The 27,513-nt window shown below is 54.5% G+C and overlaps 1 protein-coding gene across 4 annotated transcripts in view; it reads left to right on the forward strand.

Annotated features, from left to right (window-relative positions):
- Positions 1-6,459: 6,459 nt before the first annotated feature.
- The window catches only part of RAB11FIP5 (RAB11 family interacting protein 5), a 44,157-nt gene continuing 23,103 nt past the window's right edge, over positions 6,460-27,513 (forward strand). For all 4 annotated transcript variants that reach the window (XR_007509960.1, XM_049832386.1, XM_049832398.1 and 1 more), the window contains exons 1-3: positions 6,460-6,971; positions 22,946-23,385; positions 24,759-25,497. Coding sequence is in view for 3 of the 4 variants with exons in the window: in XM_049832386.1 (XP_049688343.1) it covers positions 6,586-6,971; positions 22,946-23,385; positions 24,759-25,497 (1,565 nt within the window). In the remaining variant the exon portion in view is untranslated. The remainder of the gene's footprint in view (positions 6,972-22,945; positions 23,386-24,758; positions 25,498-27,513) is intronic.

Here is a 27,513-nt window from a genome sequence, read left to right on the forward strand (position 1 = left end):
CCGGGGGTTTCCCAGCGGGGTCGCGGGGGGGGTCCCGGGAGGGTCCCGGGGGGGCAGTGGGGGTCCCAGGAGGGGTCCCGGGGGGGTTCCCAGCGGAGTCGCGGGGGGGGTCCCGGGTGGGTCCCGGGGGGGCAGTGGGGGTCCCAGGAGGGGTCCCCGGGGGTTTCCCAGCGGGGTCCCGGGGGGGTTCCCAGCGGGGTCCAAACGAGCGGTTCCCGGCGGGGCCGTTCCCCCGCTGACCGCCAGAGGCCACTGCCCGACCGCGCTGCGCCCGGGCGGCACCGGCTGGGACAGCGGGCGGGGGGACACCGGGCTGGGGGAGTGGGATGGGGATACTGGGATGAGACACACCAGGGTGGGACACACACACCAGGGTGGGACACATGGGGATAGCACAGCGGGCTGGGACACAGCGGGCTGGGACACACCAAGGATGGGATGTATTGGGATGGGACATATTGGGATGGGACACACCGGGATGGGACACACCGGGATGGGAGACACCAGGAAGGGACACTGGGGCTGGGACACACCAAAGTGGGACACCAGGATGGAACACACCAGGATGGAACACACTCCAGTGGGACAAACCGGACTGGGACACACAGGGGTGGGACGCACCAGGCTTGGCCACCCCGAGGCTGGGACACAGCAAGATGGGAAGGCTGGGACACAGCAAGATGGGAAGGTTGGGACACAGCAAGATGGGAAGGCTGGGACACAGCAAGATGGGACAAACCAGGCTGGGACACACTGGGACTGGCACAACCCGGGGCCAGGAGGTTTCTCCCGAGACCCTGCGTGGATAAAGGGGGTCCCGGTGGAGGGTGACAACCTGTCTCCTGTGCCACCACTGGCCATGCAAGCTCTGGCTGAGCTTTTGGGTGATGATGAGGACCGTCTCCAGGAGGAATTCAAGCCCAGTCCCACCACGCATGCAAACAAGCCAAGGGCAGACAGCGTGGGTGCTTCTAGGGGCTGAAATCTGCTCCAGAGATCCATCCAAGCTGTGTGACTCCAGCCAAGCCACACGAACTCCGTAGGGATGGCTCCATCCACAGCATCCCGCTTGTTGGCTGATCCTAAAGTGAGCTGGCCAAATACAGCCCATCACTAACCGGGAGAACACATGTGGGCTCCGAGCAGCCCCTAAACACCATTAATCAACCCTAAAAGGGCACATCCCTGGGCAGCACCCTAAGGCTGTGCCTGTCCCCACCATCCCAAGGGCCAGCATCAACTGCGGGAGATGGGAAGGTGGAAGTTTGTCCTTCCCCACGGTCCCGTTATGGGGCAGGGGAGCCAAACGTGCCTCGCGACAGTGTCTCTCCTCTGATTTTCCCCAGGTTGGAACCAGGTACGGAGGGTTTCCAGCATCCCCAGGGCCACCAGCATCTCTGCGGGTTCCCCCTTTTACGCTACCATCTGCCCCCAAAATCTGGGAGCTACTCAAAACCCCCGTCCATCTGTCCAGCCGGGAAAGTCAAAAGCAGTGTCATTGCCAAATCCAGAGGCACCCGCAGAATTGATGGCGACGGATTTCCACCCTTATTTGTCAACAAGGCTTGCTGGCCTCCCCCCCAACCCTGCAAAGCCCCGTTAATCTCCCATACAATTGCAGTTTGCTGTGCAAACAGCTTTGGGGGGGGCCAGCGTGGGGTTTGCATGAGAAATGTGTCATTTGGGGGTGGCCGGCAGCCTTGTGGGTAAGCCAGCGAGTGAATCGTGGCATCGCTAACGCCGGATTGAAACGATTTCGAAGCAATTGCCCTTCAATAACCCTAATCCTCGGCCGTGAATGGGGGGTTTTAACTCCTGGCCATTATTCCCACCTTATTATCTATTGATTGACTTTTAGAAAGGGTAATAACGTAAATAGATTGATGCTCTGAAGCCCGCCCGGAGATCAAATGGAGCCGATGGTTGATTTTCCGTGTGGGATCCGGTGGATAAAGCCCAGAGCTTTGATTTCATCCCCCGAAGCAGAGATGGGGGCGAAGGGGTGATGGGGGGCAAGGAGATGGGGAAAGGCAGGGAGGGGGGAACTCGTGGGGAGCGGCAGCCTCCATCCCTCCCCGCTCCGACAAACAATCAGAATAAAAGCAAATTATTTCTCCTATTTTCTTTCCTGAGATGAACGATAAACCGTCCATCCCCGAAAAGAAACTGATAACGCCTCTAATTTTACTGGAAGGCCTAAAAATGCCATTTCTACGCAAAACAGGGCGCTGCTCTCCTCCCAGGCCAGCTTTTGATAAACGTTGGGGGTTTTTTCTTCTTTTTTGCCTTTTTTTTTTTTTTTTCCTATTTCCCTTTCAGTTTGCAAGGGGAAATGCCCCCGGAGCTACAAACAACGCACAATAAAGCAAAATAATATTTTAGTCAAAATAGGCAGACGGCGCTCGCAGCCAACTTTCAAATTAGCATTTTGAGGGCAAATATGCAGACAATTTGAGATAATGAGGCCTGATTATTCAATCCAATGAATGTTAAATAGGCAGCGAGGGCGCCCGCGTCTTATCTCCCCCGCTTTCGATTTATTTTAGTTTAGTTTAGTTTTAATCGTTTCCCATTTGAACTCTTTATTTGTCTTGGCTCCAGCCCCCCCCTCTCCCTCCCTCCATTCCCGGGCATCCCCGCGCTGCCAGCCGGGATTTTGCAGTGGGAAATCACCAGCACAGACACACCATTCCCTTTGTAACCCATTTTCAGGGAGCATTTTGCAGCTCATCCCTCCAAAAAATTGGAACCTGGGGAAGTTTGGGTGCTGCCGTCAGACCCGGTCCATGCGTCCATCCTCGAATTGGGGGATGTTTGGGTGCTGCTTTGATGGTGGCGTGAATATTTGCAGGGAAGTGCATCGCCGGGATGGAGATTTGGGGCAACGCATCCCCAATCCGGGCTCATCCTTCATGCTTTCCCTTTAATCCCAGGGCTGTTTGCGCAGGTGATGGTGCAGTTGCTCCCACCCTGGGTCTCAGCAACCATCATTAAATGAATGTAAACGGCAAACGAGCCCGGGGGGGGGAGACGATCCCAGCGCCCGCTGCCACCCCAAAGCAAAGCCCGGCTCAGCATCCCACCCGGCTCAGCATCCCGTTGTGCAGCCCCTGCGACCTTCTGGCAGCGTTTTGCTTCGCTTTCATGGAAATGCAATTTCTTTGCCACCCCAGCGAGGTGCATTTCCCATCCCTGAGGAGGGAAGGGTCAGCTCCTGGGTGGGGAGCTCCTGGAGGGTGAGCAGCACCAGGCGCTGCCGGGGCCACCATGATATTTTGCACTAAAAATGGGGGAAAAAAGCAAAATCGGGTAATTGGCATTGTTTTCCAGCTTCTCACCGGTGTTAGGGTTAAGCGAGAGCCCTCGTCAGGGATGCCATCGCAGTGGTATTTAGGAGCGGGCTGGGGGAGATGGACGGCTGCCACGGAGCGGGAGGAAAGAAAAATGAAAGTTAAGCAAAAATGAAAGTTGAAGGAAAAATGCAGGTTGAAGCAAAAATTAAAGTTGAAGCAAAAAATAAGGTTAAAGCAAAAATTAAAGTTAAAGCAAAAATGACAGTTAAAGCAAAAATGACAGTTAAAGCAAATATTAAAGTTGAAGCGAAAGTTAAAGCAAAAATTAAAGTTGAAGGAAAAATTAAGGTTGAAGCAAGAATTAAAGTTGAAGCAAGAATTAAAGTTAAAGCAAATATTAAAGTTGAAGCAAAAGTTAAAGCAGAATTTAACCCAGTCCAGGCTCGCTGAGGTCAGGGTAAAGGGTACCCGTAAGGCAGTGACATGGCCCCCGTGCTGCCGCTAACCCCTGCTTTCCCTTTGATTCAAGAGAAGAATAAAAAAAAAAATCAATTATTTCAGGGATAATTAAAAAACCTCTTTACGCCTCAAATGCAAAGGTGGTGGTAAAAATCAAAGCAGTGAATAAATAAGAGCTGGGAAGCTGAGCAGGGCAGGGCAGGTGAAAGGAGACAGAAAAAAAACCCCAATTACGGGGGCAAGGATGGAAAGTGGCGGAGAGGAGGAAATGCGGCAAGAGGAGAGATAATCAGAAAGCAAGAAAAAAAGGGGAAAACAATCAAAAGAAGGCAAAATAAAAAGCAGATGCTGAGGAGGGATAAGAGGCGGCCGGCGGAGCGGGGCCGGGCACCGGACTGGAGGGATAATTGGATTTTGGTTCATCTCAGGGGTGATAAGAAATTCCCCATGTAGTTTTTTATTCCTATATGAAGCATATTTTAATGTGAGATTTGAATACAGCCAGGGCAGCGCATCCCACCCGCAAAATACAGGTTGCCGAGGGGGTTTTTTCCCCCCGATTTCCCCCAGTTTATGCACTCACTTGGAGGCTTTTTGGGGCAGAACACGGCTATTCCTGCACTCAGCAGCTTCGGTCTCGTTAAGCAGGTGTTTGGGGTGAGCGGGAGCGGTGGGAACCCCCAAAAGCAAGGAAAGGGGATGCAGCGACCCCAAAGGGTACAGAGTGACCCCAAAGGGGATGTTGCACCCCCAAAGGGGCCACAGTGACCCCAGAGAGGGTGCAGCAATCCCAAAGGGGACACAGCACCCCCAAAGGGGACATAGTGACCCCAAAGGGGACATAGTGACCCCAAAGGGGATGTTGCACCCCCAAAGGGGACACAGCAACCCCAAAGGGGATGCAGTACCCCCAGGGGGGACACAGCGATCCCAAAGGAGATGGAGCAATTCCCAAAGGGGACATAGTGACCCCAAAAGGGACACAGCAACCCCAAAGGGGACATTGTACCCCCAAAGAGGACACAGCACCCCCAAAGGGGACATAGTGACCCCAAAGGGGACATTGTACCCCCAAAGAGAACACAGCAACCCCAAAGGTGACATTGCACATCCAGAGGGGATCCAGCAACCCCAAAGGGGACAAAGTGAACCCAAAGGGGATGCAGCAACCCCAGAGGAGATGTTGCACCCCCAAAGGGGACACAGCAATCCCAAAAGGGACGGAGCAAATCTCAAAGGGGACATAGCGATCGCAAAGGGGACGCGGTGACCCCAAAGGGGATGGAGCAAATCCCAAAGGGGCTGCAAGAATCCCAAAGAGGCCATCGCACCCCTGCAAAGCCCCACGACCCCGTCAGGACACCCACCCTGCGTCCCCGCGGCCGAGCGGAACGAACGGCCTCGGTCCCCGGGGAGGGGACACGAAGCAGAAGGAGGCAAAAAAAATTGCCGCCGGTTTAATGCGGGAGATGGGAGCGATAGAGCAGAGCAGCTCGGCCCCCTCCTATTAACCGAGGTCGCCCCGAACGCCCCTTATCGCGACGGCATCAAAGCCCCGGGGCCCAGATCGCCCCCGTCATAGCCCGGCCGTGAGCACCTAAAATGCCGGTACCGAGCTTTTCGGCGTGACCTTGCTTGAGGGGCCGGGGAATATCGGGTCTGGTGGTGCAACGGAGTTATGAGGGTCAGCGGAGAGGTTTTTAATTGCTTATTAGGATTGGGGTCCTGTTGGGGACACTGCCATGTGTGTCCCCCACCCCGCTCCGGCTGCGACGTTGGAAACGCCGCTGAATATTTAAAGCGAAGCTGGGGAAGGGGAAAGGTTGCGCGCGGCTCGATGCCACTGTCGGCCCTGGGAATTATCCCGGAGGGACACGGGGAATCCGCTCCCCTGCGCGCAGCGTTCGAGGGCGAAGCAGCTGGTGGCGTGGGTGCTCTGCAAAGGGCCGTGGCAGGGGGTCGTCGCGGGGTGCGGGGGCCGCTCCGGCGGCAAAAGCGGCGCACGCGGGTGCGTGGCTCACCTCGGCGCGCACGCGTGCGTGCTTTGCACGTGCAGGGACACGCGCGCCCACTCGCGCCCGCAGGGACGCGCTCGCGTGGGAGCAACGTGCTCGTGGGTGCACGGGCACACGCGCTCGCACGCGCTTGCACATGCACGGGCGCGTGCTCGCACACGCGTGCGAGCGCACGTGTATAAGGCTTGCACACACGCACACATCCAGGCCTGGGCACGAACTCGCGTGTACGTGGGCGCATCTTGGGGCACGGTAATGGGGAAACGTGTGTGTGTGTGTGTGTGTGTCCCCTCTTCCCGGCTTGCCCGGGCGACATGTCGCGACACTCTGGTGGCCCTTCGTGGCTTTGCGGTGGCCCCAGCCTGCTGCGTGCCCAGGCCCACACTGTGTGTGTCCCCCCCCCGCCGTTGCACACCCACTCGTTGCACGCCCAGCCCCGCCGCACGCCCCGTGCAAGCCCCGCCCCCCTCCGCGGTGCCCCGCCCCTCGCCCCGCCCCCTCAGCCGATCTCTCCCGTTCGGCGAGGTGGGGCGTGGCCTCGGGGGCGGGAGGTGGGGCGTGGCCTCGGGGGCGGGAGGTGGGGCGTGGCCTCGGGGGCGGGAGGTGGGGGCGGTGCTAGGTCTGGGCTCGGGGGCGGGGTTGGAAGAGCCGGGCGGGGAGGAGGGGGCGGGGCTTAGGGCGGGGCGGCCGGTGGCGCTCGCGCTGCGGCCCGGCTGCGGCAGCGGCGGCGGAGCGAGGCCCGGCCCGGCCCGGTCCGGTCCGGTTCGGTCCGGTTCGGTCCGGTTTTATCCGGTCCGGCGTCTCCTCAGCGTCCCGCCATGGCGCTGCTGCGGGCGGCCGCGCTTCCCGCTGAGGGGTCTCCGGCCTGGCTGCCCACCCACGTCCAGGTGACGGTGGTGAGGGCCCGCGGGTTGCGGTGCAAGGGCGGCGGCAAGCCGGGCACCAGCGACGCCTACACCATCATCCAGCTGGGCCGCGAAAAATACAGCACCTCGGTAGCCGAGAAGAGCACCGGTAACCCCGAATGGCGGGAGGAGTGCGCCTTCGAGCTGCCCCCCGAGCTGGGTGCCCCGGCGGGCCCGGCCCGCGGTTCCCTGGTGCTCACCGTCATGCACCGGGCCCTGGTGGGCATGGACCGTTTCCTGGGCCAGGCCCTGGTGCCCCTGGAACCCGCCCTGCAGCAGGGCCGCGCGCCCGACGAGCGGTGAGTGGGTCCCGCCGGGCATCGTCCGACACCTGTGGGGGCAGAGCAGGGGAGGCCTCTGGGATGGGTTCCGCGGGGTCTCCGCGTGGCCCAGGTTGGGTGCCATGGGGTCCCTGCGTGGCCCGCAATGGGCGTCAGGGAGCTGCGTGAGCCCCAGGAAGGGCGTCGCAGTGGTTGGGGTAGAATGCAATACCCCAGGAAGGGCATCGCAGGAGGTAGGGTGTGGTAAGGTCCACGCGTGCCCCGGGAAAGGGGTTTGTAGGATGTAGGGTGTCACCGGGTCTCTGTGTGCCCCAAGGAGGGTGTCGCTGGGGACAGGGAATCGTGGGGACCACGCGTGCTCTGGGAAAGGGTACTGCAGAATGTAGGGTGTGGTAGGGTCTGTGCGTGCCCCAGGAAGGGCGTTGCGGGAGTTGGGGCATCGCGGGGGCTGTGGACACCCAGGGGAGGGTGTCGCAGGGAGTAGGGTGTCATGGGGTCCAGGTGTGCCCCAGAAGGGGCTTTGCAGGAGGTCGTCCGCCGTCACAGGGGTTGTGCGTGCCCCAAGAAGGGTGTCATGGGGGATGAGGAATCGTGGGGTTCATGTGTGCCCTGGGAAGGGTGTCACAGAGGATGGGGTGGCATGGGGTCCGTGTATGACCCAGGAAGGGCATTGTAGGATACAGGGTATCGCGTGGCCCGTGGATGCTCTAGGAAGGGCATCACAAGGGGTGGGACATCACGTGTGCTCTGGGAAGGGTGTTGTGGAGGATGGGGCGTCTCAGGGTCCTGATATCCCCCCTGGAAGGGAATCGTGTAGGACAAGGCATCGCAGGATCCTTCTTCCCCCTGGGTAGGGAGACCCTGGGGACAGGATGCCACGAGGTCCCTCCTCATCGTGGGAGTGTCCCCCGGGGTCTGTCACTCCTGGGAAGCTGTGGTACACATGCATGCGGTGGTTTGTCCTTCTGATGGCTGCGGTGGCTTTGCAGCCCCCATCGGCTTGGTGGGGCTGTCAGCGTGACCTGGTTTGCCGTGGTGCTGCTGCAGGAGGGTCGCCCTGTTTAGGGAACCAAACCCCAGCCTGGCGTTGCCTCCAGCATAAATCCCTGCATGTGTGGGAATCTGCTGTTCTTCCTCCTTCCCCCAGGTTTTAAAACAATAATAATGTTTTCAAGCCTTTGCCAGGCAGAGAAATGCAGGAATGTGGATAAAATTCCTTTAGGGAAGAAGTTTTTTGAGCTTTGCTCCACGCAGACCTGGCTGGGCTGCTGTGCACCTCCGGGAGCGTCCCTGCTGCTTGCTGGCTCCCCGGACCCCAGGAATTCAGTTGGCTGGCTGCCCAAAGCTGCAGGCTTGGAGAGGAGCCTCCCTCGCCCTCCTAGCCAGGGCAGGGCTGGGGAGGCGGCGGAGGGAGTGCCGTGTCTTGGCAAATGGTGCAGCCTCGCTCTCGGAGAGTGGGATTAGCTTAAAAAGGGGTCGGAAAAACTTTTCCTGTGGAGAAATGCAGCTTGTTTGCATCCGCAGCCTGTGGAGACTCCTGCTTGCCCTAAAATGGGAGTGTGGGTGCAGAGGAAAAGTGACTAACCCCGGAGTTAGTGTCTGAGTGTTTCCCCCTCAGCATTTATTTTGCTTTTATTAGCGCTGCCTGGAGAATGGGCGGCGTCGGAGGAGCTGGATCTGAATTCTTTGGGCCTAATTCAAACCAGCATCATGCACAGACTTCAGAGCGAGTGAACCGATCCACGGCCTTTCAGGCGCGCCGGGAGAGATGTGTTGTTTTAGCACGGGAGGATGTGAAATAACTTTCCGTCCTCTTTGCGGTTTTGGGTAGCGAGCCCTGCGCCGGGAGCCAGGGTAGGAGCTGTGTCTCGAGGAAAGCTGCGCTCCTGTTGGCAGAAGTTTACAGAACTCTGCAAAGCGGGGGGGCCCAGCAACAGTTCCACGAAGGTTTTGGGAGGCTGAGCCCGTGGTCTCGTCTCAAAGGTCTCGGCGTCAGGGGCTGTTAATCCCACGGGTGCAATGTCCAACGTGGCGGGACCCTGTGCTGCCTGTCACAGCTGCCGGTCGCGCCGGTGGCACCGTTACTGCAGCCCAAGGAGGGCATCTGGGCTGCAAGGCAGGAGGTCCCTCGGACAGGATTTTTGCTGTCTGTCTCCCTCCCTTCCTGTAGCTTCGCTTGCATAAGGCAAATTAACTTCCCCTTGCACCATTCAGGATCGCGAGAGCTTTTAAGGCTCTTTATCTTTGCGCATGGCTCCTGCTGATGGAAGTGAGCACGGAAAACGTGACGGAGAGCTCTCACCCTGCGCCCTGAGCATCTTTGTTTGCTCAAACCCCTGAGCTGGAAGGTGTCTTGAAGGCAGGTGGCAGGTCAGCAGTGTGGAAGGGGCTGCACTTTTTTTTGGAGGGGAGTCCCGAGTGCTGGAGCTTGTCCAGCTGCGTGGGAGAAGGGCTGGGGGGAACCCTGGGGGGTCTGGCTCTGCAAGCTGCCTAAGCTTCCAACCAACTTCTGACATCTGGTTTGGCCCCATTGCAACCAACTTTGTTTAGGAGGAAATTTTACTCCCAGATTAAAAAATAGCAAAATAAACACAGGCTCCCTGCCTCCAGGACTGCACCGCAGATCGCACCCAGGCCTGTGCAGCGGAGATAACTGTTGGCCTCCAAGTGGGGGATGGATGAGTTGAGTCTCTGCCATACGCTCGTTTTTAGGACCCCATCTGCGGTCCTCGCTCCTGGGCATAAAACTGCTGCCAGCTGGAATGGGACCCCGCTTAAAAAAAAAGGCCTCAATTGTCAGCGTGTTGACCTTGTTCTCATTTTCCTGCTGATTTTTGTTGCACGGAAACTTTACCGGCGATGATTTTTATACTTGTTTTCAGCTTGATGGAAAATGTTCCGTCAAACTTGGACTCTTCTCCAGGAATGAGCCATCAACCAGTGTCCGGGGGTGTTTATGAGCTGTCTTGTTCAGCCGAACATCTCCGTTGGTCGTTTCAGTGTTTTGCCTGGGGGAAAATCAACTCTTGGAGTTGCGTAAGAGCAGCCTGAGAGCTCTCATGGCCTTTTTGGGCATCCCAAGGCTTGTCCCACACTCAGCCAACTCCAAAGCTTGGGGCTGGCAAGCGAAGCAACAGTGCCAAGCATCATTTTCCCCTTTCCTCTTGAGCCGTGTAGTGGTGTTATTTTTTACCCATGCCTTTTACTGCCCCGCTGAGCCCGATGTGTGTCTCTGGATGCAGTACGTTTCTGCATCAAAAAAACCCTGTGCCGTGGCCCTGCCTGGGCAGGATGTTCCTGGTCCTCACCTCTCCCCCTCTGTGACCTGGTCCGTGCAGCTCTCTGTCCTGCCTCGGTTTTTGGGAGCCCATTGCCCAGTGCTGTTGGCAGGATGAGACCATGCAAGAAAGTGCTTGCGTACTGGCATGGTGGCCATCACCATGTCCGACCATAACGATCTGTCGGTGGGTCCCTGAGCATTGCCGACTCGGCAGGGAGATGTGGTTGTTCAGTGGGGTGGTCACTCCCTCCGAAACAAGGGCTCAGCCCAGCAGAAGCGGGTTTTTTGTGCACTCACAAGGCAGCTATCGCTTCTGCTTCCTGACATCCAGGAAATGCTGTTGCAGTCCCCTGCGGGGGCTCATCCTGCCTTCCCTGCGGCACGGCAGCGAGCTGGGGAGCGTCACCTCTTTGTCCATTCCTGTCAACAGAGCATCTGGGAATGGTGGAAGTGCTTCCAGTTGCAGCGAGACAAGAGCTTCGATCCGACACCCGTCAGGCTGTTTTCCCTTGGCCAGTGTGGTCCGTTGGGTGGGTGGTGTGGCGGAGGCTTGGCGTTGGGGAGGACAAGAGGTGCACAGTTACACCTGTGGGGTTGGACCTTGGACCTCGGATCTTGCAGCATGGGCGCCTGAAAGGGCCTTGATTTTGCTCTGTGGGCTGTGGGGAGGGGCAGTGGCCACCCAAGGTTTCCTGGGTTGGGTAAAATAAAAACATAACTGTCGTTACCTCCTTTCTCCCCCTTTGAAATCTGATTTTCATTTGCTTTCTTCCCCTAAGACCTCACAGCCCCTTGCAAATGGGAAAGGTTAAAGCCGTGAGCCTTCCATGGCGAAGCTCTGCAAACACCAGGCTGCTGGAGCTCGGTATCTGGAGAGCAAAACTCAGGGCTCTGCAGCACTGGGATCCTGTGGGTAAGGGGACAGTAAGTGTAGCAGAGGAGTTGTGATTCCTGGCTCTGGTGTTTTCCTGCAGTGACTTGCAGCTGCTTGCTGGCTGCTGCCTTGGACGGGGAGCGAGTGGCCTTTGGTGTCTCTGCAACAGGGAACTTCTCTTGCGGAGTTGTTACCTGTGAAAAATTAGCTCAGCTCCAAATTCCCCAAAGCTCTCCCTGCCACAGTTCCCCTTACTTGTTCCCTTCACTCCCCAGCTGTGGAGGTGCTGGGGCCAGTCGCTTGGAGCAGTCTGGGCTTGTGTGCAGCCCTTCACCCGGGCAGCAGGAATGAGACACTCTCCTTCTTGCTCTCCATCAGCAAAGCAGGTACAAAACCTTTCCTCTGGGTGCTAAAACTTTTCTAGCTGAAGTCCTTGAGGCTCCCAGTGCTTCTCTCCTCCATGTCTTGATGGAGCTCAGTTCTGGGGCAAGGCTCACTCAGTGGAAAAGGGCTGGGGATTTCCTTGGGCTTGGGGGGAAGATGTTACGGACACAGGCCGAGATGGCTGGCGGAGCCGGTTGGAGAAGGAGCTTGTCAGCCTCGTCACTGCCTGCAGCTGCATGGCTTGCTCTGGGGAGGGAGAAGCAGCACGGCTGGGGAGAAGGAACGGGCTGAGGCAGAGGTGGCTCAGCGGGACGTAGCTCTGAATTTGCTTTGGCCCCAGGGTGATTGAGAAGCCCTCCAGAAGGTCACATCATTGCCCAGTGATGTGTGCTGCCCACCTGTGCAGCAGCAAAACAGCACTGGGACCTCGGAGGGGTGAGAAGCACCCTAAGGGTCAAGGAATGGTCCCTGAATCCCTGCTGGGCCTCCCTCGCTGTCTGTTGGTTCTTCCTGAGGTAAGCCCTGAGCCAGGCACATTTCCCTTCTCCTTGCTGGTTGTACCCATCACATCCCCTCCTTGCTGTGGCGAGAGCAGATGGGTAACGTGCTTTCTGTGGTACTGTCCTCATATTTCCCCCGGGCACGGACCCACTGTCATCTCCTCTGCCAACCCCTCTGGACCACTGTCAGCCCATGGCATGCTTGTGGCCGTCGCCCTCCCTTGTTAAATTAAAATCAGTGGAGATCATTAGTAGCAGAGCACGCGCTGTGGCCTGCGGGCTCTTGGCTGTGGCATCTCTCTCCGATGCGGTGGTTTATGCTCGTTGCCGTTTCCATCGCAGCCTTGGCTCTTGGCTGTATCTCCTAGGGGAGATTTTTGCACCCAAGGTCAGAGCTCCCTTTCTGCTCCCTATCGCTGCAGCAGTGTCCTCCCCACGTCTGTCCTTAAGCCTAGGAGAGAAGACCTTGCAGTGGGGTGGAGAGGAAATAGATACTCCATGATAGTTTTGGGATGGAAAGTTTTAATAAGAGGGCAAACAGAGCCCTCTTCCTCAGAGGCTGTGATTAGAGGTGCCCGGCAAGACTCCTGAAGGTCTTTGGGGTGGTGGAGAATAGCAGCTCTGATTAAATCCTTGTTTTGGGGCTGGAAAGGCAGCTCCAAGAGGTTGTTCTATCTCAGCCAAGCCAGGAAATGCCCTGCTGTGTTGAAACACTGCTGAGCAGGGGGAGGAGAGGGTTAGTCCTGACAAAAATCAGGTTGAGGTGCTCTTGGTGCTGCTGGAGGCAAGGCTGGGCAGGAGGCAGCCAGGCCTTGGGATAGGATCCTTTGTGACCAGCTTGTCTTGGGCAAGTGGGAGCCCAGAGGAGAGTGTCAGGGCACTGCGGTGCAGTGATGCTGCTTACAAAATGGTGGCAGGGCTTAAGTTTTCTCCTACCTGCCCAGTTAACCCCATTTTCACCCAGTTGCCAATGCCAGTTTAAGGGGTTGAAGGCCCTTGCTCTGTTCTGCTCCAGGAAGGCTCTGCTTTTGGTTTTATTTTAAAGATTTGAGCAGTTTGATCTCAGCTTTGCAAGTCTGGCATATTGGGTTTGGACTGTCGGTGGCTAAGAGCGCTGGCCCATCACCCTCCATCATATTAAAGCCCAAAAAGCTGCAGATTCAGGCTGCTTTCTCTGTTTCACGCTAATCTTTGGAGCCTTAAGTGCCTCCAGCTGTCTTTTTCCCTTAGCAGCTGCTGAAAAACCTGCAGCCAGCCCAGAAAATGCCTTGAACCTGTTGGTACAAAGCTCCAGACATGGGTGGAGCTGGTGCTATTGCATATGCCAAGTTCAGCTAGCGCTCGTGCCGTGCTTCAGGAGCCTCACTGCCTCAGCTCATCTTTCCAAGGTGACTCCCTCCCTTCTCCCTGGGGTCTGCCAAAATATTTCTTGCCAGTTCTTCCTCTCCAGTGATCGGGAAGGCAGGGTGGGCTCTGGTCTCCGCTCCCTTTGTCCTCCAAGGGGCTGCATTGTCATTCTGGGCTGAGCTGGATGGCTCAAAGGCAGCATCTGTATCGGGAGAGGAGTTTTTGGGGAATGCTCTTCGTTGTTCCTGGGGGAATCTGCTTGATGGTAGCATTGCCCCAGAGGAGAACATCTGTGGGCGCACTAAGCTGCTCCCCAGCAGCATGGTCCCTTGGAGCGATGCGTCACAACTCGGGGGTCTGCTGGAGACACCCCCCTTCTTTGTCACTGTCACCAGAGGGAGAGCATTGGTTGGGGTGGAGAGCATGTCCACACTGCGGCTGCTGCCAGGGCAGGGTCTAGACTGGGTTATTCTGCCCGTCTGCTGTAGCCAGCTCACAAGTGCACTTACGTAGGTGTCCACGTGAAGGGAAAATGGGCTCCTTGCCCCCAGTAACCCCGTGGGCTCCAGGTGCTCTGGCGTCATCTCGCCTGTTGAAATCCTCTTGCTCTGGACGCTGCTCCATTGCAGGCCTGCTGGCACGGGCTGCTGCATCTGCATGGATGCTGCATGGGGCTTTCTTGACAATTGGAGTCCAAAAAAGACCTTGCATCCTTTCTGCATGAGGTCTGTCGAGTGAAAATGGCTTTTAAACCTTTCCTGCTGCTTGTCTTCCTGACCTGGGGCTTGTTGGAGCCTGTGCTTGGCAAAGACGTGCAAATAACTGCCATGGGAATTTGCTTGCTTTGTCAGAAGGTTGGCTGGGGACATGGGGTTTGGGTTTCCAGTGGGATGGCCTTTCCAGTCTGGGCTGGGGGTTTGGGCACCCTGTCCCCGGAGCAGCATCCCATGGCCTCGCTAGCTCTGCATTTCCAGCACGTGAGTCTCTTTGCTGGCAAGTCTGCTGAGGGTAAAGGTGTGTGTAATTAGAGCAATCTGCTGCTGGGTTTAAGATTTGTTCCTTTTTCTCTTTTTTCCCCTTTTTTCACGTGCGTGACTCGTGCCCGAGAGTGGGTTGCAGTGTCTGTTGATGCGATGAATGAACAATCAATACGTGACCTGTTGCTGCAGTGGGTGTAGCTGGTATTTTAAGCTGCCTGAAGTCCTTGGGCCTTGGGCCTGGTTTCCCCTTTGAAGGACAGGCGCTGTGTTCCCAAGCCTTGTATTGCCTCTAGGTACTAGGTTCTCCGTGCAAGCCCTGCTGTGCTGCTCTTCCCACTTGGAAGTGGAAAACAATTCATAGCACAAACGTGTTTCTCCTGCCCATCCCGTGCACGTTGAGTTGTGTGTTAAGTAGCTTCCCAGAAGAAAGTGCACCAGATGAGCCTGCGGAGCAGCTCCTCGGTGTTAGTCGTGCTTTGCAATTCTGCAAAGTCAGCTTGGGGCTTGGGTTTTTTTAACTTTTATTTGTGCCCTTGGTTTCTTGTGCAGCGGGTCAGCGGATCACCAACGCTGCGTTCTTTCCCATCCTCGCATGGGGGCCTTGTCCATCAGCCTCACTATGTCCAGGCAGCGCTGGCCAACAGTTCAGGTCATTTGGTGACCACAAATGTGGTTTATTGGCTTGTTCGCAACTAGGAGGATGCAAATCTTGGACGCTCTGGAGCGTAAGCGGATAAATATAGCTGAAGAGATCACTTTCTGTCTCCTGTTATTACTATCTCCTCTTCATTCATAAATGTTTCATGCTCTGTTTTACAGCTCCTTAAATCTTCCCTCCCTTCTTCCTACCTCTCCATCCTGTGCTAGAGAGGGGAAGGCCTCTGATCTTCTTAGCCTAAATTGATTTCTGATGAAGTTACCCACCCTTGCTGTTATGCCAGCACTGTCCTTGTGGTTGATAGCTCTTCTCTGTCCCTGGTGTCTACCGTGCTCCTGAAACCAGCCCCCCCCCTCCATGCCATCACACACCCCTGCTTGCCTCTGCGAGTCAGCACAGAGGCCCTAGGGGCAGATTTGGGCGCAGTGGGGTCCCTGGGCAGCCATCCTCTGTCTCCTCTGGGTACAGGGTCAAGAAAACAGTGTGTCTGGAGGCTCTGCAGGTCTGGGCTACCCCAGTCCCCCCATAGCCAAGGGGAGTGCCAGGCGGCAGGCTCCTGTGAGGCACTGCTCCAGCTGGGATGCAGGAGTGAGGATGCTCAGGATCTTGCCAGGATAGACCTTGTGCATGGAGCATTCGGGTGCTGCAGGACACGTTCATGGAGCACCAGCTCCATAGGACAGCCTGGGTGTTGCACCAGGCATGCCAGTAAGCTGTAGATGCAAGCAGGGCTGGGGGTTTTTTTTCTTCCTGGTTTTTATCATGCCTTGCAGGTTTGCAAGCTGTTCCCTGCCATCGAGACTCACTCGAGTGCACATCTCTGTTCCTGGCTTGAAAGTCGTTGGATGAGCCCTTCAGCAGGGCATGGATATGGCAGAGCATGGATGGCTTCTCTGTCCTGGGGCAAGTGCGAGTTGGTGGTGGGATTTTCTCATGCGGGTTCCCAGTTGTCCCGTGCTCCTGCATTGGCTGTGGTAACACATCACTTGGAGCACCAGCACCGTGCCTGTAGCTCCATCCTGTTGCACCCCTCACCGCATGTGGCTCCTGCTTTTGGTTTCTGATGTCCCATTACCCAGCACTCTCTTGAGCAGCTGAGTTGGTTGTGTCAAAGCTGGAACCCATTAGAGGCGCAGGGTTGAGTTGCTTCATTAGCAGTGAGCTGTATTATCTAACGAGCTGTGGGGAGCTGGTTTGTTCAAATTTGTTTTCAAGTACTTCTCGGAGGACCGTTTGGAGAGATGAACTTCTTTCCACCTCAGCCGCTTGAGCCCTTTCTTCTCTATCTGTGGGGGAATCAGCCTGTGTTTATTTTCCATCTGTGCTTTTAGCAGCTTAGAGTGATCACCTTGCAAAATAGGCCATCCAAAACCAACACGAAAACGAACCTACGCTGCAGAAAAGCTTCCCAGCACTGGCGGAGGAAGCTGTGTCAAAAACACGAAGCCAGACAAAAAGCACAAAACTCCCCAGGGTTGGGTTGTTTTCCACCCTACACTTCCCTTCTCGTGTAGGTGAGCTTCCTCCTAGCCCGATGTGATGTGCGTGTTTCCGCAGGGCTGCTTCAGCTCTCTTCTCGCTGAAATGCCTCTTCGCTCCCTGTGCTGTGCCTATCGAGGGGGGTCATGCCAGGAGGAGTCACGCCCCTTCTGCCAACATTTGTGTTTTCCCTGGATTGCCTCTTCTACGCTCGGTCCTGCTCTGTCACTGTAGGGGCCCAAGTAGTCTTTAATTTAAAGACTTGGGGCTCTTCTCATAAGCCAGGCTGACCTTGTTGCAGGGATGAATCAGCAGTAAATGACAGGCTAGTGCGGTCAGGGAAGAGGCATTGGCTTCACTTTGGGCTGTCTCTTGCTCCGTACTGCAGCTCAGGTGGCTGAATTGTGCAGGACAGGAGCATTTCTGCTCAGTTTAAGGCAAACCTCGACCACCTCGATCACCCTGCCAACGCTGAGTGGTTTTGGGAGGCTTTTGGGAAGCACCTGATGGCTGAAGCGCTCTAGAAACACTTCAGAAACACTCCAGCTGTGCATCCTTCCCTGCGTGCATCTATGAACACCACAAGTCGCTAAAAGGGCCTTAACCACCCAAGGAAGCTCTCTTGAACTCACTGCTAGTAAAGTACTGGGACCAGTCTGAGAGTGAAACTGGAGAACCATTGCTGAAGGTACCCAGGGTGCATTGGGCAGGTCTGTTGGGGTGAGGTAGGTCGATGGGGATCTCTTGGGGACCCCAGCTGGACCCATGGGAGAGCAAAGGTGGTCCTCCTTGGAAGGACCCGTGTCCTCCCTGAAAGTAGGGCAGGATGGTGTCCTGATGGTGCACAGGGCATCTCCGAGAGCTGTGTTGTGCACGTTCTCCTGCTCTCCTGTTCTCGTCCCTGGTGTCACTGGGCTTTCTGTCCTGTGTCATGTTGCATGCAACTGTAGTAATTCTGAACTAATGAAATGAGCTTGGATCACCCCAGGGCTTCAGGATGCTGACCCACAAAGCTGCTGACAGGATGGGGGCTTTGGCTTTGTGCTTGGTTTTGTGCTGAAGGAGTTGCTTGATCAGGAGCGGGACATGGAAGGGACAAGGTGTCAGAAAGCCTCTGATCACGGTCAGCGTTGCCTTTCTGTTAAGGGTTGGCTCTGTGTCCTCCTGGTCATCCCAGCAGCTTGTCTCCTCGTTCTGGGAGGTGCTGGGGCGGCCCACGCAGAGCAGGTGTCTCAAACCCAAACAAGTTTTCTCATCGGCAGGGAGAAGAAAATAAATTTTCCCCCTGTAGCTCTGATACCCAGTGCAAGGTTTCTAGGACTGGAGGCTCCCCCTGCCCCCCAGAAATGGTCACCTGTAGCCCAACAGAAGACAAAGAGCAGAGGAGGGGAGGCAGTGCAAACCAAGCGCTGACCCCAAGCAAATCCATCCTGTTAGCATCCTCCATGGTGTTGCTTTCCCTTCTTAACAAACAGCTCCTACGCTCTTGTGTCCGTGCCAAGGTGTTTTTTCCTTTTGCTCGGCACTAGCTGGCTTTCCGGTATGGGATGCTGCTGGAGGATGAGGGAAAGCACGTGTTTTTTGGAGGCCTGGAGATACAGCAGTGCTTTGTGTTCTGCTCTTCGTACCTCCTGTGCTGCTCCAATAGATCCTGGCAACAGCAAATGTAAAAATAGATGCCAGGCGCTTTCTGCCTTTCCTCCCAAACCTGCCTTTTGGCAGCCGTGCTGCGTGGCTCGCTGTTCTCCTTGACTCTCAGTGGAGGCGAGTGGGAGGAGAGAGGAGCCTTTGCACAGGAAAGGGTTTTACTGAAACTGTCTGGAGGCAGTTTGGATGTGCTGATTAAACACGGTGACCTAAATGAGCGTTCACAGCCATGTAGGGGGGCTGGGGAGCCCTCCGCCGTACATCAATGCTCGCAAGCAGTGTTACGGCGGCGGGATGTGAGCTTGCAAACCCCTGGCGCATGTCTCGCTTCCCAGGAGCTGCCGGAGATCTCGCAGGGGCCTCCGGCTGCTTCCCCTTTCTGAGGCGTCTGCGGGGAGTTTTCTGTTTGAGGTTTCCTCTTCTGTCCCTGTGTGCTGGGGCAGCTTGCTGCTTCCTTCCCCCTGCAGAGATCCCCGGGGCCTGGGTGCCCGCTTGACCTTTCCTTGCCACAGCATCCGTGGACGGCAGATCCTGGGGTGATGCTGGGAGAAGACCTTTGCCTTTGGGGGGGATGCACGCCCAGCACGGTGCAATGCTGCAAGCAGGCACCCGATGCACAGAGGCACTGGACCCGTGGGGCGTAAGAGGGAAGAATATAGGTTTTTTTTTTTTAGGAAAAGCTAATTGCTTGAACCTGCAGTTCGTGTCTTCAGGCTGGCTTGAGCTGCGTTCCCTGGATGTGTCCTGTTGGAGATGTCTCTGAGCAAGCTTGGCTCTCTGTGAAGCCAGGGCCCATGTCTTAGCAGAAGCATTGCTTTGCAGTGGAGGTGGGCAGTAACTGATGATGGAAAGGAGCAGTTCTCCATGGAGCAGAAGGGCATTGATACGGGACCAGCAGGCTGGGAAGCAGCGGATTTTGTCCTCCGCTCCATGTTCAGGGGGAGACCCGTTTCCAGCTGTAGGGAGCAAGGGAAGAAGCACAGGCTCAGGCACCAAGCACGTCTCCTTAGCTAGGAGCAATCCTGCTCCTGATTACCAGCTCTGGCACTGGGATAAGACAGCCTGTTTAATTTAACATTTTTTTAACTAGCAAAGTCTCTGTCAGGCTGTGACCCCTGGCAAACCTTACTAAGAACAGCAGCCTGGGAGTAGGTGGCCAGAGATGTGTGGCTTGTCCTGGAAGTCCTGTGCAGTGAGGAGCTGGACCCAAGCTAGTGGCACCTTCCTCAGGAGAGGAATCCAAAACACCTCCGAGAAGTGGGTCCTTGCAGTCCTGAGTCCCTGTTGTTGGACATGCTTGGCATGACTTCCTTGATCTCCCTGCGCTCCTCGGTGCCAGCACCTCTTCCACGGTCTGATTAATATAACCCAGTTAAATTCAGAGCGATTCATCTGAGCCTGAGCTGCGAAGCCCACGGCTGCTATTTCAGTCCTGGAAAAGGGTTTGTATGGGCAGAAGCTGGATTGTTTTTCCAGGCATATCATCTAGTCCCATAAAAGAGATCATGTCCCCCTCTGAGGCTTGGGTGGCACCAATCCAGAAACCCACCACCCAGGGCTTCCTCCCGAGGGCAGCTTGTGGAAGAAACGTGGGAAACTGAGGGGTGTGGGATGGGGCTAATAGCGAAAAGATGCGAGAATTTGTGTTTAGTTGGGCTGGGACTTGAAACCGGCCCCAGTCCCGCTCTCCTGCTGCATCCCAGCAGAGGCAGTGTTTGCACCTCCTGTTTCCACTGGAACTGATTCACAAAAAAAAAAAAAAAAAAAAAAGAAACACCCAACATGGAACAACTTAATCTTCCCAAACACTCATCTTGTGCCATAAACTTAGAGCTCAGCCTAAAAATAGCTCTGTTCCCTGTTTGAGGTGTAGTCCCGACTGCTTGCCGACTGCTGATTAGGTCTTGGGAACAAAAAATAGCTCCTTAATCCAGTGCCAGGACAAGCAGAGTTTTTTCCTTGAACGGACGATTTTTGAAGCAGATAGGGTTTTAAAACTTGTTCTTTCAAAGGTGTTGCTGCTGAGCACCCAAATAAATTTTAATGACCACAACATTATAAGTGATGGGACGGGAGATGCTGATAATGTACCATGTGAGCTGAGCCAGTGCAGAGCTCTTTTGGGCTGTTACATCTCATCATCCTCAGAAGCTCATGCCTTTCCTTATGTTAATCCACCCAGATTTTCTCTCTTTTTTATTTTTTCCATGAGATGACATAAGATATAAAAACTACTTGCAAGACTTTTTTTTTTTTTTTTTTTAATTTTCCTGCTAAATGATTCAGCCCCCAAATCTCTCCTCTCCCAGCTGGCAGGCTGCTGCAGCCCTTCCCTCTTGAACTTCTTCCAGGTCTTGCATCAAACTGAACAACATAGTATTTGATGTGCTGTGGCCACAGCCTGTTCCAGGCAGCCTTTTCCCCACCGCTCCTACGGGAAGTGTCCGCCTGACTCACCTGCTCCTGCTCCCCTAAGTGTTCCCTGGCAGTGGATCAGCCTGTTTGGGTGTCTCTTTGCCACTGTGGGCTTGCTGTAAGGGGTTAATGCTGCTTTTTTTTCCTGGTGGTTTTTTTTTGGGTTTTTTTGGTTTTTTTTTGCCCCTGCATGCCTGGATATTTTCAAGGTTGAAGCCTGGGTACTGAAAATTTTACAGTAGGGATCATATGGCGGTGGGATAAGCAAGTGGTAGGAATAGGAATGGGTTCACTGGGGATTTAACCTTGTGCCTGTGCCCAGCAAAGTCCCAGACGCTGTCCCTCCTGCAATTTGGTGGCACCCAAATTACATGGCGAAGGACCTGTATGCTTCCAGCTGTGCACTCATGTTATTTATCTAGGCATCCCAGCAGGGAATTATGGATTTTGTACCCGCTTCCTGAGGCACGGTGTAGACTCCCCAGGCATTTCAGCTCCTCCCTTTGTCCGAGATGCAGTAACTTCCCCAGCAGTAATTCAGAAACTTCTGGAGAATGTGATTCAAGTTTTCTCCTTGCCCTGGTGATTTCAGCATGGTCACACCCATCCCCATCCCTTCACATTTTCCTTCCTTTTTTTTTTTTTTTTTTAAATCTTTTCAGTGACTTCACTTTTCAAGCGGATGTAAAACAGTGCTGGGATTTTTATTTTCCGGGAAATCATTGGGAAGTTGTTAATCCAGGTCTAGAAATTTCTTCCACCGCCTGTTGCTGCATGTTTTGCCCATGAAACGTGTCACGGAGAAATAGGGTCTGTCCTGAATGTACAGCTTTCCTTGCACCTTGTTAAGGGGAATTTTAATACTTTGATCCTGGAGGGATCAGAGCTGCTGTGGCAGCGGCTGTGCTGGAGACCCGCTCATCCTGCTCCAGCCGCCTTGGGAAGCGGCACCTGGAACGGGGGCAGAAAGACGGGGCATCTCGTGGGCAGAGAAGGAAGCAAAGGACCACTGGGTCGGCAGCGGTTTTGGGGAAGGAATGGTTCCCTCATGGCGTTTGTTTCGTGCTGCCCCATTTGAACGTGGTACTGTGGTGAAATGGAGAACTAGAAGGTGCCTCTGGGCATCTCTTGCTTCGGTGTCCTCTCACCCAGCGTTCATTCTAGCTGGCAGGAGGCAAGACCCTTCTCTCATTGCATACCAGGGGTTGCTCTGTGCCCTGCCAGGGCACAGGCTATTCACTGCAGAAGGATGGGGCCCAAAATGGAGGTTGGGAGTTTTTTTTCTCTTGTGCAGTGAATGTTTTGGAGGCTTTTCCCGTGCTCCTTCCATCTCTGTGCGCAAAGCTACAGAGCAAAGTCTGCATTATGGGTTTTGTCCAGGGCAGGGTGGTGGGGAGCATTCCCCAGTAACCTGCTGTGGAGTCAATTGAAGCTTTTGCTTTGGTGGATGTGGCCAATGTTTCCTTTGGGAGCACTCACCAGCCCCAGTGACATGGTGCCGGGCTTTGGTGATCGGCATGAGGGGTGTTAAAATAAAGTCCTTTTCCTTCCTTGGCTCAGGCTTCTGGCTGCCTCAAATTTTACAGACATTTCAGCAGAATTGGCAGATTTGGAGGAGGGGAAAGTGATGGACTTATAGGTGTGCTGCATCCTCCACCATCACATCAGGTCATTGCAGATTCCAAAGCCGTACAGCAGGCTGGAGACTGTCATTGCCTGTCTGTGGGGATATAGATATTTCTCAAAAATCCAGTAGCCTGGGTAGGGTTTGGTTGGGTTGGATAGGGTAGGTGCTGCATGGCACCTTCTCCTGCCCGTAAAGAGCTCCTGGGATGCAGCATCCTCTACATGCTTGATGCAAGCACACTTCTAGGCAAACTTCAGCATCCTCATTTAGGATGAGGCATGGAAGGTCTGGCATAAAGTTATTTTAATGAATGTTGTTGAGTGCTTTTGCCATTACAATACTGTCTCTGACTTGAAAGGATTTGTTCTGAGTCACTGGCTCTTGAATATTTAAAGTGCAAGCACAAAGCACCATCTTTTTTTAACACAGGTTCACAGCAACATATCAACTGACCATACAAAAATTTGGCCACCAGTAACTTTCCCCTGAAACGCACTGCGGTATCTGACACCAGGGTGAATGAGATGGTGTATGCCAGGTTATTTAGTGGAAGGACAGAATTTAGTATTAGGACAGGGATGGAGGCACAGCTCTTACAAAGCTGCTGTGGTTCAGGGAGGGGTCTGGTCCCATATGACACCTCTGTGCTTGGCGTTTGCGTGTCTCTGACTCAGGTCTTGGGTGACTTCTGGGTCGCTTGTGCTAACTCCCACCCAGTGACATCTTCCTCGAGGTCTTCCTGGCATGCGACTCTTGGAAATGATGGAGGGGCCTTTCCTTTTCTTTCCTCTCTGGCTCCAGGTGGCACAAGCTACACTCCAAGGCTGGGAAGAAGGAGAAGGAGCGTGGTGAGATCCTGGTGAGCATCCAGTTCACGCGCAACAACCTCACAGCCAGCATGTTCGACCTGTCCATGAAGGACAAGCCGCGGTCGCCCTTTGGCAAGCTGAAGGACAAGATGAAAGGCAAGAAGAAATACGACTTGGAGTCAGCCTCTGCCATCATCCCCAGCAGCATGGGCGCCCTCGACATGGAGGATGACTATGACATTGGGGGCAAGAAGTCCAAAGTCAAGGGCTTCTTCTTGAAGAACAAGCTGCGCAAGTCGTCCCTGACGCAGTCCAACACCTCCCTGGGATCAGACAGCACCATCTCTTCTGCCAGCCTGGTCTTGGCCGCAAATGTTCCCGAGGTAACCAAATCCCCGAGCAGACACAGCAGTCTGTCCACAGAACGCTCTGGTAAGAGGATAATGGTTTTAATCCCTCCCCCCCTTTTTTCCCCCCCTTCTTTTCTTTGTAAGGGACTGTTGAGGCTTTCCTGCAAATCTGTTAACTAATTGCTTACCTAAGAAGCATCGCTGTGCACAAACCCTCCTAGACCTTCTGCGTGCTGGCAGTAATGTGCTTGCCAGAACCAGTGGAAACATCTAAGATTTTGCTTTTCATGCTGAGTCTACGTATGAACAGCCTGACTTAGCTGCATGCGCTCTCTGCAGCGTGCTACGAGCTTGCGGGCTACGAGGGTTCCTTAGGACCGTTTCTTCTCTGCCCCCAAAAAACAGGTCGCTAACACTGACTCGTAGTAGTAAGCCCCTGGGAGAGGCCTGGGCAAAGCAGAGCACATTGCTGCTGTGCTGCACTGCTGCCCGGCTGTCTAATGAGACGCCTCCGGCTTGGAGGCAAAGCTGAAACAGTGACCGGTTCCTGGTGATTAAAGCAATCTGAGCTCTTGGCGCTCAGAGAGCGGCGATTTGCAAACAAAAAAGGCCCTTGTAGTGAATTAATTCTTGCCATCCCTTGAAAACAAAATATATAATTAAATGGTTTAATTGGCTGGAGACGGCAAATTCCCATATTGGGTGGGAGTCCCTAGGTACGTGTTGCTTCTCGCCGTGCTGGTGAAGCCACCCGCGTGATGCTTCTCGGTTTCTGCTGGGTGACGTTCCCATGTGTGGCTGGAGAGCGAGTGGAGGCACTGGTCTGGCCCCATCATCCTTGCGTTGTGAAGGAGACAGCGTCTCTGGCTAGGAAGGGAGAGCAGCTGCGTGTCACCTAAAGTCCAGGCAGTCCTCCTCACCGGGCTGTCCACATAACCCCCCAAATTTGCTAAGCATTAGCAATAGCCACAGGGTCAGGCAGTGGGAGGGAGAAACAGGCGCTGGACCCTCCTGGCTTATATCGCACAAAGCAGCAGCCTGACCTGTCAGAGCAGAGCTCAGAGGCTCGTCGTCTTTTATTCAATGCGAACTCTTAAATCACATGGAAGCATAAGCCCTTTAAGTAGCTTCTGGGTAGTTTCTTGCATTTATTATCGATCTCAGATCCTCTCAGACAAAGGGTTTGTCGTCTTACAGAGACTCCTCTCTGGATCCTGCAGTGGGAGGTGATGTGCTTGGGGAGAATATCATGTAGCCTGTATAGCCACATACTTGTGACCTGTGCTTTGCATTTCTAGTAATTTAATTATAAGCTGGTAGAACCTGGGAGGGAGAAAGCCAGGATGATTTTACAGAGCTCTTTAGTATTTGCAAGTATAAGATAACGATGCTTGTCGTACCTGTGCCTGTTACTCAGATGGCCTCACCTCTGTTTTGTGTTTTATTTCCCCCCAGTGAAAGACTACTTGCCGTCTCCAAAGCTGACCCACAAGAGAGCATTCAGTGATGATGTCTCCCAAGTCAGCCCGGTCCTGGAGCCCAAAGCAATCCAAAGCCTGAAGCCAAAGAATGACCCCGTGTCCCGGTCTTCTCTCTGCATCAATGGGAGCCACGTTTACAGCGACGAGCCTGCACCAAAGAGTCCCGTGTCTGTCCCGCAGAGCTCTGCGCCGCTGTCTGTGCCCAGTGTCCCCAGACGGTCGGAGGAGGGTTTTGGCTTCACTCCCCTCCATCCCGACTCCCACGAGGTGCCTTGGGGGGTCAGCAACTTTGAGAGGACGCAGCAGAGAGACGAGCCCAGATTCATCCCGTCTCCTCCCAGCTTAGCCTTGCAAGAAGAGCTCAAGGTCTCCACGAAAGCCGTCACTCTCAGTAACCATCTGGGCAGAGCCAAGATGGAAGAAAACAGTCGCTTAGAGAACAAACCGACTCAAGCTGCAACACCCATGGTCTTCTCCTCGGAAATGACGAAGGATAAACAACCTGAGGAAATGAAGAAGGAGGACAAGAAAGCGAAGGGCAGCCTCTTCCACCACGGGGGCAACAAGAGTGACGCGGGGAGCAAAGGCCAGGGGGAGAAAGTGGGACCCTCCCACAGCTCGTCCGCCCACATGACGGCAGGGGGAGATGAGAGGAATAAAACCAGTGGCTGGTTCGGTTCAAAGGAGGCCAAAGAGTCCCCTCAGAAACCCAGGTCAGTGAAATGGGTGTGTTGACATCTGGGCCATTAACTAGCTGCCCCAGCCTCCCGTCTTCAACGGCTGTGCTGTTAAATGCTCTCCAGCATCAGCGGAGGACCGGTCCCCATTGCTCAGACAAGATGATAGTGGGGGAAATGCTTCCTTGGTCTTAAAGGTCTCAAAGGGAGGGTTATTTTTTTCCTGGATCCTCCCCTGCCTTCTGCCATGAACCAACTCCAATTGCCCTCCCGGGCCATGTTTCCCAGTTGGGGAAGGCAGGAATCCCCTTCATGGAGAGGGAGATGTTTCCCTCTGCAGAGGTGAGGTTCACTGTGGTCATGCCAAGTGTTTCCGTGGCCTCAAAGTAAAGGATCATTATCCTTTAATTAGCTAAAAAAGTTTCCCTGGCAATCAGCGTAGGATGTGGGACATAATGACATGTAATCACATTTTTTTTGTTAACTTCCCACCCCCTCTACGTCGCTGGTCTGGCCTGGGGGCACAGTACTTGGTAACGAGATATTATTAATATTTCTGAAGTAACTAATCCCAGCCCTGCTCTTTCCTCTTCCCATCCCACCCCAGCCTTGCCTTCTCCTGATTATGAATCTCTAATTGTTCTCGCTTTGTGTGATGATTCATCCCTCCAGATCCTCAGCACTGTATTTGTGGCACACACAACTTGGCGTTCGTGCTGTTTCTGTGCGGGCTTTATCGTGATGGTGCCTGCATCCATCCCTGTAGCCCCCAGCAGCTGAGCTGGGGGTCCAGAGGTCAGCCGAGAGCCCGGTGTGGTTTTATCATCACCCAGTGAGAGGGAGAAAATAGGGTTAAAAGCACCCAGAGAAAATAACTAGCAGTCGAGTGCTGGTTGAATCTGCAGGCTTGATTTATTATAGGGATTTTCTAATCTGGGCTGACTTTAACCTAATTTATTAAGCAGAAGGATTTTAATTCAGTCTAAGCCTCCCTTAATGAGGAAGGCACTCATGGTTTATTCAACCTAACCAGATTCCCCCACGGGTTAAACTGCTTTTAAAGCACTGCTCAGACAAGTGAGGGAGTGAGCACGTCACTTAGTGTGGCTTCAGAACAGGGGCGGCCCCAAAAGTCCTCCTCTTCTCACCCCACAAGAAGATGTCATGCTCGTAGTGGTCTTTAAGGCCAACAGGAGGCAAGAATGTGCTGTCGCCCCCCTTCCTAAGGACCGAAGGCCACGTGTCCTTGTGCTGTGTGGCACACGTGGTCCCTTGAGAGGAGGATGAGCTGTCGGTGCGAGGATGGGAGAGGAGCCGCAAGGGCTGGTAAGGCTCAGTCCTGCCCACTGCCAGCACTCCCAGCTGCACGGGCAGAGCTGGGGACACCGAGGCAGGCGGGGAGCTGCTCCCCTGAGTCACGAATACCCCATCTTGCAGGGCCTGGAGCTCTTTCCCCCGAAGCCTTTTGTTGGGGAGCGAAGGCTAGCTCGCATAGGGGAGGCGATGGGGAAGGGAAGGACCAGGCACGATGTGAGCTCTCTATCCTTGAGGTGCTCTGGCAGCAAGAGAGACGAACGCAAGGCCTTGGGACTGCTGTGGCTGCATTTCTACATCCGGGTCTTTCATTTCCAGGAGACTTGAAACCCTGGTAGTTACTTGGTGTCGCATCCCATTGCGAGGTTTGTTTCTGGATGAGACCAAAGGACTCTGGTCTCTGAATGCTGTGATTGAGGAAGGACAGAATATTACCACTCAAGATTGTTCTTTTAATTTTTTCTTTTCATTTTGTGATAATAAACCTGCTGTTTGATTTAAGTCTTAGAATAGAAAAGATACCATATGAAAAATAAACCCATTAAAAATTCTCCTGTATTCAGGCAGTGACTCCACAAGCTGCCTGAGCCAGCCAGGGAAGTACTGTGAGCCTACAATGTATGCATGTGATGGGATGGTAGGTGCCCTCTGCATCTCCCTCTGGAGCCTTTTCCTCAATAACCGTGTGAGAAACCTGCCAGTTTCCTCCTGCTTTGCAATTCTAGGAAGGAGGCAGAC

This window comes from Accipiter gentilis, chromosome 3 (assembly GCF_929443795.1).
Source record: "Accipiter gentilis chromosome 3, bAccGen1.1, whole genome shotgun sequence".
Classification (NCBI taxonomy): Eukaryota; Metazoa; Chordata; class Aves; order Accipitriformes; family Accipitridae; genus Astur; species Astur gentilis.